The sequence below is a fragment of the Gaeumannomyces tritici genome (assembly GCF_000145635.1).
Source record: "Gaeumannomyces tritici R3-111a-1 unplaced genomic scaffold supercont2.8, whole genome shotgun sequence".
In the NCBI taxonomy this organism is placed as follows: Eukaryota; Fungi; Ascomycota; class Sordariomycetes; order Magnaporthales; family Magnaporthaceae; genus Gaeumannomyces; species Gaeumannomyces tritici.
The window spans coordinates 469,274-481,887 of NW_008804552.1; the positions used below are offsets into that span (position 1 = coordinate 469,274).

General features: G+C 57.7%; 7 protein-coding genes across 7 annotated transcripts in view; 2 read left to right on the forward strand and 5 right to left on the reverse strand.

Annotated features, from left to right (window-relative positions):
* Window positions 1-1,177: 1,177 nt before the first annotated feature.
* GGTG_12280 (hypothetical protein) lies at window positions 1,178-2,247 on the reverse strand (the record flags this gene model as incomplete). Its single annotated transcript, XM_009230177.1, has 3 exons — window positions 1,178-1,490; window positions 1,765-2,140; window positions 2,220-2,247. The coding sequence occupies 3 exons, from the start codon at window positions 2,245-2,247 to the stop codon at window positions 1,178-1,180; spliced, it is 717 nt and encodes a 238-aa protein (XP_009228441.1).
* Window positions 2,248-2,519: 272 nt separating this feature from the next.
* On the reverse strand, window positions 2,520-2,832 carry GGTG_12281 (hypothetical protein; the record flags this gene model as incomplete). Its single annotated transcript, XM_009230178.1, has 2 exons — window positions 2,520-2,616; window positions 2,699-2,832. 2 exons carry the CDS (start codon window positions 2,830-2,832, stop codon window positions 2,520-2,522), a joined length of 231 nt encoding a protein of 76 aa, XP_009228442.1.
* Window positions 2,833-4,301: 1,469 nt separating this feature from the next.
* GGTG_12282 (hypothetical protein) lies at window positions 4,302-6,234 on the forward strand. Its single transcript, XM_009230179.1, has 2 exons — window positions 4,302-5,203; window positions 5,326-6,234. The coding sequence occupies exons 1-2, from the start codon at window positions 4,812-4,814 to the stop codon at window positions 6,128-6,130; spliced, it is 1,197 nt and encodes a 398-aa protein (XP_009228443.1). The 5' UTR covers window positions 4,302-4,811; the 3' UTR covers window positions 6,131-6,234.
* Window positions 6,235-6,659: 425 nt separating this feature from the next.
* On the forward strand, window positions 6,660-7,699 carry GGTG_12283 (hypothetical protein; the record flags this gene model as incomplete). The annotated part of the gene is made up of 3 exons (XM_009230180.1): window positions 6,660-6,868; window positions 6,998-7,180; window positions 7,363-7,699. The coding sequence occupies 3 exons, from the start codon at window positions 6,660-6,662 to the stop codon at window positions 7,697-7,699; spliced, it is 729 nt and encodes a 242-aa protein (XP_009228444.1).
* On the reverse strand, window positions 7,426-10,607 carry GGTG_12284 (hypothetical protein). The gene is made up of 2 exons (XM_009230181.1): window positions 8,860-10,607; window positions 7,426-8,773 (listed from the first exon to the last, which is right to left on the reverse strand). Exons 1-2 carry the CDS (start codon window positions 9,389-9,391, stop codon window positions 7,947-7,949), a joined length of 1,359 nt encoding a protein of 452 aa, XP_009228445.1. The 5' UTR covers window positions 9,392-10,607; the 3' UTR covers window positions 7,426-7,946.
* A 1,129-nt stretch (window positions 10,608-11,736) lies between these two features.
* On the reverse strand, window positions 11,737-12,156 carry GGTG_12285 (hypothetical protein; the record flags this gene model as incomplete). Its single annotated transcript, XM_009230182.1, has 1 exon — window positions 11,737-12,156. The coding sequence occupies one exon, from the start codon at window positions 12,154-12,156 to the stop codon at window positions 11,737-11,739; it is 420 nt and encodes a 139-aa protein (XP_009228446.1).
* A 53-nt stretch (window positions 12,157-12,209) lies between these two features.
* The window catches only part of GGTG_12286 (hypothetical protein), a 3,167-nt gene continuing 2,762 nt past the window's right edge, over window positions 12,210-12,614 (reverse strand). Inside the window, exon 2 of the mRNA XM_009230183.1 lies at window positions 12,210-12,320. The gene's annotated coding sequence lies outside the window, so the exon portion shown is untranslated. The remainder of the gene's footprint in view (window positions 12,321-12,614) is intronic.

Below are 12,614 nucleotides of genomic sequence, written 5' to 3' on the forward strand. Positions count from 1 at the left end.
GCATGACGATACCTCCCCCCTTTGGCTCTCGATCATGCGTGTCTGGCACAAGCAGTCGTTCCCGGTTCTTAGTCGATCTTCTTGGTGCCTGGCGTGTATAGGTCGTGGGTCATCTTTTGGGTTTTCTCTTTCACTTTCCTTTTTTCTTTCCCCTTTTTCTTGAAATCCCTGTCCTGCCTTGGTCCCTGTTCCTGGGAGACACGGCTTGGACTCTGCAGACTCGGGAGTGGTCGAATCCGACCTTGCCTGGGCCGGCAACATCTAATATCTATTGGTCCAGTACATTTTTTGCCTAGCTGGGTAGTTATTACTCCTAGCTCTGGATATTCATGTGGCTCTCAGACGAGAGGCAACAGCCAAACAATGAAAGAGGAGGGCTTTAGGCCGATTTTTCCAACCTTAACTTTTACGCTTCCATTTGTCACTTGTCTTTTTGTGTTTTTCGTGTCGAGCACTCCGTCACTCTGGTCTATGAGTGGCCGGCGACTGGACAGGTGAAGGGGTAAGCCCAAGGGGCTAGGGTATTCTCTAGTAGATTTATATCTGGTGACATAAAGCATAAATCTTGAACTCCAATGACTTGCCTGACTTTGTGGAACATGTGTGAGGTGGGTCACATGACATACCCACAACGCTAGTATTTAGTCCTGGGATCGTTGGCTTTTCCTTTGCCAGCTTTCCCTCAATCCGACAGTCTGCACCTCCGACACAACACGATCGTTGCTGACAAGGATGTTTAATCCCACAATGTTTGATGAATATGTACGAACCTATAGGTGCCTATAGCACTACATTCCTTGCCTTCCGTTTGTGACCTCAGCGTCAACACGTCTGGGAAGGCAACCAAGAGAGGAATCCGCGGACACGCAACGATGCCCTTTGGACTTGTCGGTATCCCGCCCACGCTGACCCAATAAAGACCCCAGTTGTCACCGCAACCTCCTGTTTTCCCATATCACGCTTCAAGCTTAAGCTCTCAGCGCCCGTTTCCGTTTTGTGACACAAGAGCCCGGATTATCAGCATGATGGAGCAAAGGTGCTGTCGTCGTCGCTTTGCGGCTGGTTCCCCTCCTCCCAGGCCCGCGTGGAGATGTGATGCACGTGCTCGACGGCGGCGGCCAGGTGGGAAACGATAGCTCTTCCTTTCGAAAAGATTCGTCTCCTGCCTTGGAGCTGGTCAGCCCCGGGCTCGCTCTTGGAGACCCATGGAGTAGCGGAGCAGGATCTCCATGGTGTCCTTGAATGCGAAGCTGCTGTGGGCCAGCCTGGCGACCCAGGGCGAGCCACCAGTCCTTCGGTGCTTGAACCGATGCTGCGTGCTCCAGCAGGCCCCCAGCACATGTCCTGCCGGCTGGCAACGCACCCATAGTTGCAGGAGCATGGCTGCGTCCTTGTTCTCCTCCTTGATGGCGCGGAAGGACATACCTCCAAGTCGTCCAGATGGTCTTGGCGTCCCGATCGCCCTGGGACCTCTAGGCCACCTCGTCCCACTGCTCATCATAGTCTTTTAGATAGCTAGATGGGCTACAAAGGCCATGTCCAATATAGACTCTGGCTTGTGTTATCGCGAGAGGAAGGCCGTCGAGCTTTTGCAGCAATTTCGGTTCGGCCGCCAGATCGACAGCGGTAGACGCAGCTTGCGAGGATTCTCTGTTGCGTCAACTATCAAAAGTGCCTCTGGCAAGTTTATCATCGGCTTTGCCCAAACGAATCGTGTGGCCGAGGTGACCGAGGGTCGAAAGCCGAGCGGTGATCAGGACAGACCCTTGATCGATGTCAATGTAACTCGCCAGGTCGTAGGCTCCCTTATCGGCGCCTTGTTTTTGAGTGTGGTGGGCGGGCCCTCCCTCCTCGCCTAAAGAGCCACTTGGCCTTCGGTGCTCCTTGTCGACGTTGTTGTCAAAGACCAGCAGCCACCTGGTGTTACCCGTGAGCGAGAGCCAGATCTTGAAGCACTGTACTGCCGCGCTCGGGTCCGGTGTCGCTCTGATGGCCGCGGCATATGTATGCCTGTCCGCCTCGGGGATCGGGGATATCGGGATTCTGGCGAGGTGCTGCGCGATACTGCCCCTGGGCTTGGTCCCGTCTCGGCCATCCAGCCAGAGGACACTCTCTCCCTTCAGGTAGTCCTCCGTCGCCGCTTCTCATCCAGTCCAACCTCGCGCAGCCCGCAAGAGACATCAAAGCGGAAATACTGTCCACTCGGCAGGAGATTGGACTTGTTGCGGCTGAATAGCCGATGGACATCTTCCGTGCTGGTAACAATGTCCTGGAGGGTTTGCTACATGGATGTGACGCTGTTGCCTACTTTGCCAAGGTTGGTTGTCCACCCCCGTCCCGAGGGAGACGATGCAGTTGAGGTCAGACTCTAGGGCCGCTGCCCCTCAATTGTCTTTGGTCTCGCTCCAGAGCTCGTTGATGGGATTGTTCCACCGGAAAGCGCCGTCGATAAACTCCTAGTTGCCGATGATGATGGGTTTGAAGAGGGCTGAAGCGGCCGAGATGGCTCTACAGGCCTCTTAGATCTTGACGTTGCCAACTGGGGAGAAGCGACTGGACTCGAAGTTCCGAAAGCAGACATCTCCGGCCGACTTTTGGGCCGTGGCACAAACGAATCTGCAGTTCAAATGAAGTGTTGGTGGGTTAGTGCGTTAGTGCACGTCCATAGGGTTAGGAGGATTGCTTCCAGCTTACGTACACTCTGCACGCTCGCATTGAGTGGTTGGCCAGAACCGCATCTGGATCCCCAAGCTTATCTTGGACCATCTTCTTTATCTCGGTCTCAAAGACCCCGCAGGGCTTGGGCGGGTTTTCACGGTTAACTGTCCGCATGACATGCTGCAGGATCAACAGAGAGGACAGACCTCGCACGCCTCCACCGTCGAGGGATGAAAGGCGGAGGCCGTCCTCGGGCGGGGCGTGGCTAACCGGTTAGTTGCCAGCCATGGAGAAAGCGAGGCGGTCAGGCTACGTCTCGGATGGAGTGAGACGAGGATGGCCGAACAGGAATGATTGGAAGCCTGATAGTGGTACATGGGCTTGGAATGAAATGTCGACTGAAGCGCTAACGCAGGGGAAACGGGACGAGGTTATCCAGGAGCGCCTGGAGCATCTTGTGAGAGTCCGAAATACGACCGTTTCTGCCCAAATCACTGGGCCAGATGAGGGGTAAACACGAATCAAAAAGAGTTAGACAGAAGCTTGAGTTTCCAGCACTGTAAGTGTGGGAGCCCAAGGCATGTCAAACGCCATGCGGGACAGAGGGTGGACTGCATGCAATTGTGATAGGTTGTTGGCCTAGGCCGAGGCCGAGGCCGAGGCCGTGGCCGCGATGGCGTTCAGCTGCCTAGCTAGACTGCTTCTGCCTGCAGCTGAATGGACAAGGCAAGCAAGAAGCCCCGTTTGTGAGGAAAAAAAAGAGCAGTTACAGGTGCACTCTTCACTTTGTTCATTTTCGCAGCGGACTTTTTTTGTCTGAACAAACCAAAAACCAGTACTTGGTGTTTGGATGTCTTCCTGATTTTCATAGAGTCCTTTGACACCCCTATTGAGCCTGCTGGCAACAATCCCCTTCCATAGGCAGCCGCACACCAGCGAGGTAGGCGCCCCGGCTCCGACAAGCTCCGGCTAGGGGGAGTGAGACTCCGGCTAAGAGGAGTCAGACGTGCAGGAACGACACATGCACACGAGCCGAGCCCTGCCAGTCCACAAAGCCATGTTGACGCTAGAGATTTCTTGGCACGAAATGGGGGTTGCGCGGACGGGATCGTGCTTCCCCGAGGCGGGCGGCCAAGGGCCAGTTAGACCTGGGGCCATATCGTGAAATCGGTGCACATAATCTACACACCCTTTGCTTGTAAACCAAAGCCGAGCCAACACCGAGCGCGCCCTGGACTCGGTTGTATGTTCTTTTGGGTCTGGCGCATGCGGGCGTGGTTGTGTGTTACGGCGCCTTCCCCTGGCTGGTTCCAGCACTTTCGCCCCTTCACTGCCACAACTGCCTGCTGCAGAGCCCCTCGGGCTTGTCCGGTCGTCGCTGTGTTCTATCTGGTTCATGACGTGCTGCTTTCACCCGGAACCCTGCTCTCAGCAACGCAGCTGCTCAGCACCAGGCGTGCTGGCATGTGAAGACGATGTAGTCCCCCGGCACGCCCCCTCCTAATGTCGTCGCGCCAAGGGCGGCCCCCTCAAAAGTAGACCCCGTTGTGGTGGCGAAACTGGGCCTGTTCGCTCTCTCACCGGCCGCCGTAGCACGGACTGCCACGTACCCCCATGGGATGCACCTGGGCCAAGCCTGGTGATGGCGACGGCCAGCCCCTGGAGCGGTGTAGGCTGCGATGCCAGAGTGCTGCTGCGCGAGGCTGCTTCAAGGCTGGCGGCCTCCCGGTCCAAGGCCATAACAGCATCGGGAGAGATTGTTGCTACGTCGCCGTCCCCCAGCCGCAGTAGTCGAGACTTTGATTGGAAGAGAGAAAGAGACAGAGGCAGAGGCAGCAAGCCATGGGCTCGTGCGTTCGTGATAGTACGCACCTCGGTGGGCGGACTGGCAGCCTGCTCGTCTCCTCATTGTTTCTCTGCCGCCCCTGGCCAGAGCCCGGGCACTCTGGCAGTTGAGAACCTAGGTGTCACTATCCTTTTCCTTCCCCGTCTGCCCGGCCAGTCTGCTCATCAAACCTCCACATTATAAGTTTTATCCCCTCCGTCAGACTTCACTTCTGTTTCCATGCTTGTTTTCACCCAAAGTCTATCGTGCTACATCCGGTACCCGCACCCTTCGCTCACACTTAATTCTTCAACCCAAGTTTGTTACCATGGAGGTTCTGATCGCCTCGTGCGTCAGCCTTTCTAAAGGCGTCGCGACGGCATTCGTCAACATTTGTGAGCTCACTCAGAGCATACAGGACGCCCCTGTCGACGTCCATAATCTTGTCCTGGACGTGATGGCCGCCAATGACGTCCTCAGGTGGCTCCAGGGCAGTCCCGTCGTCGTCAAGGGTCAACACGGGTCGCTCGTAAAAAACCTAGAGGGGGCGTGGTCCTGCCTCAGGAGCCTCAAGCTCCTCGCTGTCCAGCACGAGCAGCGCATGCAGCTCAACAAAGCCCGCGGTGTCGTGGCTTTCTTGTGGCAGAAGAAAGACATTGAGAAGCAGCGAAGGGACTTGAACAAGCGGGTTGTTTGGATCGAGCGGCTCATGAGGACCAAGTATGGATTCCCCCACACATCTCGCCCTGAAAAGAAAGCTTCTGGGCCAAAGTTTGGCGGTCTTGGCTTCCATATCCCACAAAGCACGATGCTAACTGGACATCTGGATCCTCTCCGAGCAGGGACCCTCATGCTACTTACCGCGTCCCATCCGATCCGAGCGGTCTACCGAATAGGCCGAAATTAACCTCCCTCGAGAGCCTGTGGCGCAGGCTCCACCTCAAAGAGTCCCGCCAGCTCGTCGCGGCCGCCAAGGCCGGGCACTTGGAGCAGGTCAAGTCGAGCCTCAAGGCCGGCGCCTGCATCGACTACCAGTCCTTCAGCGACAAGCTCGAGGGCAAGACGGCGCTGCACATGGCGGTGGAGCACGGCCATGCGGCCGTCGTCCAGTTCCTCCTCGGCAATGGCGCGAGCCCGAACGAACACGTCATGTCCCCGTCCAGCGAGACGGCGCTGCACCTCGCCGTGGCCGGCGACCACGGCGGAATCCTACGGCTACTCCTGGACGTCCGACACGTCCTCGACCTCAACGCCGCGGACGGCGGCGGGCTGCCGGCCCTGCTGAGGTGCTGGGACGAGCACCTCATGATGGCGCTCCTGGCGGCCGGGGCGGACCCGACATGCAAGGGGCCGGGGTCCAGCACGGCGCTGCACCGTGCTGCCGGCCAGGGGTGGGCCGGGGCCGTCCGCGACCTGGTCGCCAGGGAAGGGGTCAAGACGGGCGCGCGGGACGGGGACGGGTACACGCCGCTGGAGTGGGCTCGGCGGGCTCACAGGGAGGGAAGGTGCAGCAGCAGGGCCCTCAAGGCCGTGACCAGGGAGCTGGCCGCGGCTGGGGCCGACCCGAGAGCGGGGGGCGTAACTAGGGTCTGGGCCTGGCTCCGCATAAAGCGCAGCTCAGCGTTCAAGTCGCCGTCTGGGCGGTAGCACCGAGTGATCACGACTGCTGGTGGCTTCGTGGAGGTGTCGGTTCGCCGCACAGCCAGGCCTGTATATTATATTTTTAGTGTGGGGCCTCGACGACTGTTCTTGAAGTCGCTCGAGGAGAACAAGCAGATGTCGCACCGTTCAACACGGGGCGAGGGAAGGGGAAGCGGGCGTCATTTTTACGCCCAGGGGCCGAACCCGACCCGGTCCGGCCAGGCGTCTAAGGGTTATTACGGGCAAAACATAGAGTAGAAGCACGGAGGTCTAGAGGGAAATACGGTGTATGAATAATAACAATGAGACTATGCTTGAAGATAGAATACCCAGATGGATGCTTTGCTTTTGCCTTTCTTTTCGTCTTCTTTGTCTTGTCTCACGACAGGACATCAAGCCACATCCTTCAATGCTATAATGGCCGCTTATGCATGCACGTCAGCATGATTCCAATCACAGACTCTCCAACTGATAGCCCGGCTCGACTGACCGGACCGTGCCGATGCCGTGCCTGAGACACTGTAGCAATGCATAGATGCTGCAGCCAAAGCCCCATCTTCTCCTCGCGCTCCGCTACCCCTTAGTTACCCTGCGCCCCCTCCAAGACCACAAGGCGTGTGCCCGTACCACCCCAAATCCCCATGAGGCTGGGCCCTGCCTGGACGCTAGAAGACCCAGCCTTACCAGCCGCAGCCTTCTCAGTGGTCGGGGGTCTGCTGCACAGCGGGAAGAGGGTGGCGGGCGGTGGGTGCCCCTCAGCTGACTACCGATCCTCTCGGTCGTCCGCAGCCTGGGGAAAAAGGCCCGAGTCCTAGTTCTAGAAGTCCTGTCCGCCGAGAGTTGCGACCATGGTGGGCATGTACAGGCACCCAGGCAGCCAACGAGACGGTTATGTTTTCTAGCCTTACGGCCTGACCCCTTGGAAGCGCATCGCCATTCGATACGGTGCGCACACCTGCCCTTCTACTTCTTCACCTGTGCGACCATCCCCGATCATGTAAGTGCGGCAGGTCTCGGTGATCGTCTCCTGAAATGTGGCAGCCCGGGGCGCCGGGCGTGAGTCTTGGGGGAGATCGCATATCTGGCTCGTTTATATAAGATTCCCCTTGCTCTGGCTTCCTCTCTTTTTCGTGCCTGATGTCTCTTGTTAGTCTATTTTCTATCGGTATGATTGGATTTTACCGCTTTCATTCCTTCTCACTATAGCCAGCTAGTTATCACAACACTCTCATTTACAGACACCCGACCCTGGCCGCGAGCTACGGCTTCGCTGACGCGGCGCCCTTCGAAGACGTGGTCGGCGTCCTGCTGCGGGCCGGGGCGGCGGGCCCGGCGGCCTGCTGCGGCACTCTCGCACCGCCCGCCAGGAGCGACACGGCCGGCATGATCTGGCACGGCAAGGCGGTGCCACCTCTCAGCTTGTCGTGGTCGGAGCTGGGGAGGGGCACTGCTTGGAACGTGTTCCTTGATTTGACATGCCTGGGCAACACGGACTACCAGTCGGATGGCCGGCGGAGCAGCATGAGCGCGTCCATGATAGCCTTGTCAAAACGACTAGCTTGGTTAAGGCGTTGAGCGGGATAGATAGCAAGGGTTTTCTATATCTGTCTTCAGCACAGGGCTGCGCTAGATGCATCCCAAAGTGCCGTCGTAATGATAATGAAGTATTAATTTGGAGAACAGATAAACGCATCAACTATGGTACCAACTATAGATTAGGTATCATCGGAAATCAACGCTTAGCCTCCCAACTAACCGTTTACTCTTCGAGATGAGAACAGCGCCGCCGTAGCCGTCTAGTTGCACCTGTACCTATAGGTATTTAGTGCTTCTTCAGGTACCGCAAGTTGACAGGCGTTATGGGAACGCCACCGCCCAGCACAGCCATGATGTTGCGCATGCTGAGCTCCTCAAACCCAGCGTGCGTCTCGACGGTACCGCCGGCATTGTGGCACGTCAGCATGACCCTGCCCGGGAAGCTGGAGCTGCCGCCGGCTCCGGCACCGCCGTTTCCCACCCTGGCCATGCGGAGTAGTCGCCGGTTGATTCGGGGTTCCGATGCGTGCACGTCGAGCGCCGCTGCCGTCACGACACCCAACTCGAGCGCGTCCGCGAGCGCCTCCTCGTCGACCAGTGATCCCCGCGCCACGTTCACGATGCGTAGTCCCGGCTTCGGGTGACCACCTCGAGAACCCGTCCCCAACCTAAACAACGCCGCGCGGTCCAAAACAGGTCGGCCATCAGCTCTGGGCGGAACGCAGAGCACGATGCAGTCGCACGCGGCCAGGAGGGAGCTGATATCCTGGTGGTAGGTGACGCCCAGTTCGCGCTCGACCTGTTCGGGCTTGCGGCGGGCGTCCGTGTAGTGAATCGCCATGCCGAAGGCCGATCCTCCCAGCTTGGCGGCCAGCTGCCGGCCAATATTGCCGAGACCGACGATGCCGAGATTGTGGCCACGGAGGTTGTGCGAGCGTGCCGTCGCCAGGGCGTGACAGAGCATGAAATTCGAATCCTCTTCGTCATCTTCAAGACACTCGATCGCCGCGCCCATGCACCACGGCAGGTGGCGAAATGTCGAGAGGACCATGGCGACAGTAAAGTCGGCCACCGCCTCGGCGGCTGCGAGTCCCGAGTTGCAGTATATAATGCCTGCGTGCGCACCCATCTTCCACATCAGCATCAACGCCAAATCCCGCTCCAGTTTGCTGCAGCCCTAGGTCCTAGGTTTGACTCACCTCGGTTGCCAAGCCTCTGCGTGTCTGCCCAGTCAAAGCCGGCACCAGCGCTCGCGAAGACGCGGCAGCTTTGTGGGAGGAGGTCGATCAGCTCGGAATCCCATTTGCCCATTTCACCGCCAGTACCCCAGAAAGGGCGGAAGATGGCGCTGAAGTTGCCCCATCGACCTTCGCGTAGTGCCTTGATGAACTCAGGACGTTGCCGCTCCGACAAGCTGGGCCGGACCACGTCAAAGGCCTTGGAAAAGGTTGCGTATGAGTCCGGGTTGTACTGGATAGGATCACCGATGTGGAGGACAATCGCCTTATTAACACAGCCGTTTGGGAGCTTAGCATGACCATTGGAGCCCAGGTTCCCGTTGGACGTTGGGTAGCCATTGGTGTGAGAATGGCCGTTGGTTATCGAGTGTCCGTTCGTGGGCGTGCCGCAGTGGGCTAGCGGCGTTGTCGATCTCGGCGGCGTGCCCGCTATGGGTGTGCTGGCGGGGACCGGAGTGCCCGCCGGCATAGGTGTGTTCGGTGGCTCCGACATGTGGAATGAGGGGTCGTGCTCGGGTATGGGCGAGCTGCTATACTAAGAAGCTGGCCTGGTAAGATTTGTGATGCCTTGTGCTCCTTATAGGTTAGGAGAGGTAGAGCGTAGATCCTCCACGTATATATCCAAGCGAACAAACAAATTGCCCTACCAGGCAGCTTTGTTTGCTGCAAACGAGCGTGGGCGGAGGTTGGCCAGTGCTTATATATCTCTCTTTAGTCGGAGAAAACGTAGGTTTGATAGTGACCGTATTGTATCTGTTGCTGTATTTTCGTGTGGATCGTATTGTATGTGTGAACGCAATATATGTGTGATCGTATTGTATGTGTGGCCGATCGAAGTAAGGTGTTGCCCCGTAGGTCTGGTCAAAGAATGTATACCAAGGGTGCTGTTAAGAACGTGATATGGATGAGAGCTCCGCCGGCACTGGCAGGAGAGATGTTGAGATGAGGTTGCGGAGATATTCCTGGGCAGAGATCAGATGAGGTGATTGATACGTGGTAGGGTTGTGAGAATAGAAGGATATCACTGATATCCCAAGAGTTGATACGAGCGAGACTCCAAATACAACGAAGGGTAGCGTGCGTGATATGGGAACGACATGGAGTCAGGGAGGGCGCAAGTGATATGGTGACACAAGGTGGACCGTATAAGCGCCGGAACGGGACGCACCATAGATACGGTGGGCGGCCTTGGATCGTTGGCCCCGATGGACCCCTGATATATCTTCTCCCTAGATACGTTCGAGCCAAAGGAAGGAGAAAGGGAGATAACGAACCGACTAGTTCTGGCAGGAAATGGGACTGCTACGCTGCTTGGTGGATACAAGGTGACGTGCCGGTCAAAAGAGACGGAATGATCCCGACATAGGAGGTAAGATAGTTGTCGGCGCCCAACAAGGTACCCAGCCTATCAGGAAGGCACACTCTACCATAGAGTTCGAGGCCGACGCCGGCTCACTCCCTTGCACCCAAGCTAGCGAGCTGGAGGGGAGGTATTGGTGCCGCATGAATCAGAGCATGGCGTGCGTATCGGGCGGAAGCCAGTACCGTTTGAGCTAAGACCAAGGGCAGTGGAGGTGGGTGCAGCAATCAGACAGCGCCTTTCTCGCCCTCTGCCATGTGTTTATCGCGGGCCCCCGCCGACCATCGGCAAAGGGACCGCCGGCGAGCAGGCTGGCGGCTGAGTGTAGCGTGGCAGAAGCCGGGCGCGAACCAGGGAGAGGAGCCACCCGCCCATGATGTGCGAGTGGATAAGGGCGGGCTGGATGGCTGCCTGGGGCGTTGCGGATGGACGAACGGAAGAGCTCTTTCCTTCCAGTCTAGTCGGGTGTCTTTCCATGGACAATCTCTGGCGGCGTTTCATTTCACTCGTACTCTTGGTCCTGGCGCAACAGAGGGGGCGGGCGGGCGGGCTTCCAGTTCCTGGTTCGTCATGGCGCGGCGTGGCGTGCATGATTGCGACGGCGACCCGAGGTTCTGTTTTTTTCCGTGCTGCCTCTCCAATTTCACCCCCGGACGAGCTCCTGCCAGGGCGCAGTGGCCACCTCTTCGCGAAGAGCCATGGGTCAGGTTGCATGTGTCAACAACGGTCAGAGCGCCCAGGAGGAGCTGGTGGGCTGGCGTTCCCTGCAGACACCTGGCGAGGTGACATTCGGTTGGCCTAGGATGCTTGGGAGGGGGCGGCTCGACGTCGCCTGGGAGGGGATCTGCTTTTGTGAGTGACAAGCATGATAGCGGACAGGCAAATGATGATGGATGGAAGAAGCTAGGCGATCGACCAAGAGAGTCGAAACGGACTGGTCTGGGACTGCTGCAAGTCACCCCCGTCTCGGCTAAAGACACCATCATTATGGCTCTCAATGGGCTCGGCTGGGGGGTTGGTGGGGTGCGCCACTCACTATGTGGTGGGGGCACCTTCCGTCCCAGCTCCAAACTGCCCTAAAAAGAGGGGAAGGTGCTGAGGACCTCTCTTCTCTCCATCTCTCCACACCTTCATAGTAGGCGAGCCTCCCCAGTTAGGAAACCCGACTTTGTTTGCACGCCCGACCTTCGCGTCACCGTTGGGGACCGACCACTTGATTCCCCTCAGACAGCCTGTCACTTCATGCAGGCACTCAATCCGTGGGTGTGTAACCAGCTCTCCCTGCCTCCATCTCCTCGCCATCTCACATCTCGTCCGAGCAGGTCCGTCGCTTGCGTCACAGGGCCGGCACATGGAAGGCAGCCAGCCAGCCAGAGGTACAAACGAAAAGCATCCGGAACCGAAGGCTCGAGACCGGTGAGGACCTGCCGGCGCGCGCAGGGGGGGAAGGCTGCAGCCAATGCCCGTCCGGGGCCTAATCAACCTGCCGCCTCCCTCGCGTCGGCGCCCGCCGCGCTGATCTGGTCAAATTTCAGGAAAATGTGACAGACGCCAGCCGAGAGCGGTGAGGCTCGATGACACCCTCCACGGCCGCTAGGAAGAATCACAGACGGACAGACCCTTATGACTCCACCGCCGCCGGCGCGCCCCAAGATCCGCCCCTGAAGGTGTCCGCAGAGCTGCCTTACCTGCCTCGTGGGGAGCCTTCGTCCGCTGAGCCGAACCCTTTTGAGGCCAGGATGGGAATTACGACCTCGACAGGCCCACAAGCCGCGGTCGCCGGCGGAAACACGGGCCAGAGTAGAGCATTGGCAACGGCTGGCCACTCGTAATGAGACCATATGCAGGAGACTGGCACCGATGGCCACGTTGCGAGATTTCCTTGCTGGTGTCGACATGGCTGTTGCTCAGATATGCGCAAGATTTGTAATGGCAAGGGCATCTGCCCCTGACATGCATTGATTTGATTTTGAAAGCCAAGTACCCTTGCGCCGAAAGAAAAAAAAAAAAAAAAAGAAAAAAAAAGCAGTCCCAGCCAAACGGCAGATTCCCCGAATAAAACCTTGCAGTCCGCATCGACGTAAGATACGTCGAGCGAATGAGATGGGATATGGGAAAACACACATACGGGTTCGCGCCTCGTTGGTTGTACTATGGGCCATGTTAAAAAATATAATGGCGCAGGAATGCGGCCAAGGATCTAAGAAACAAAGGAGCTCGTGAAAACAAGGAGACAAGAAACCGGAAAATAAACCGATAATAAAACAACCTTAAATGTCTTCAGCGCTCAACCATGTCAATGTCGTCATCGTTCCCATCCAGGTCCCGCTCAAACGCCATCTGAATTGTCCATGAC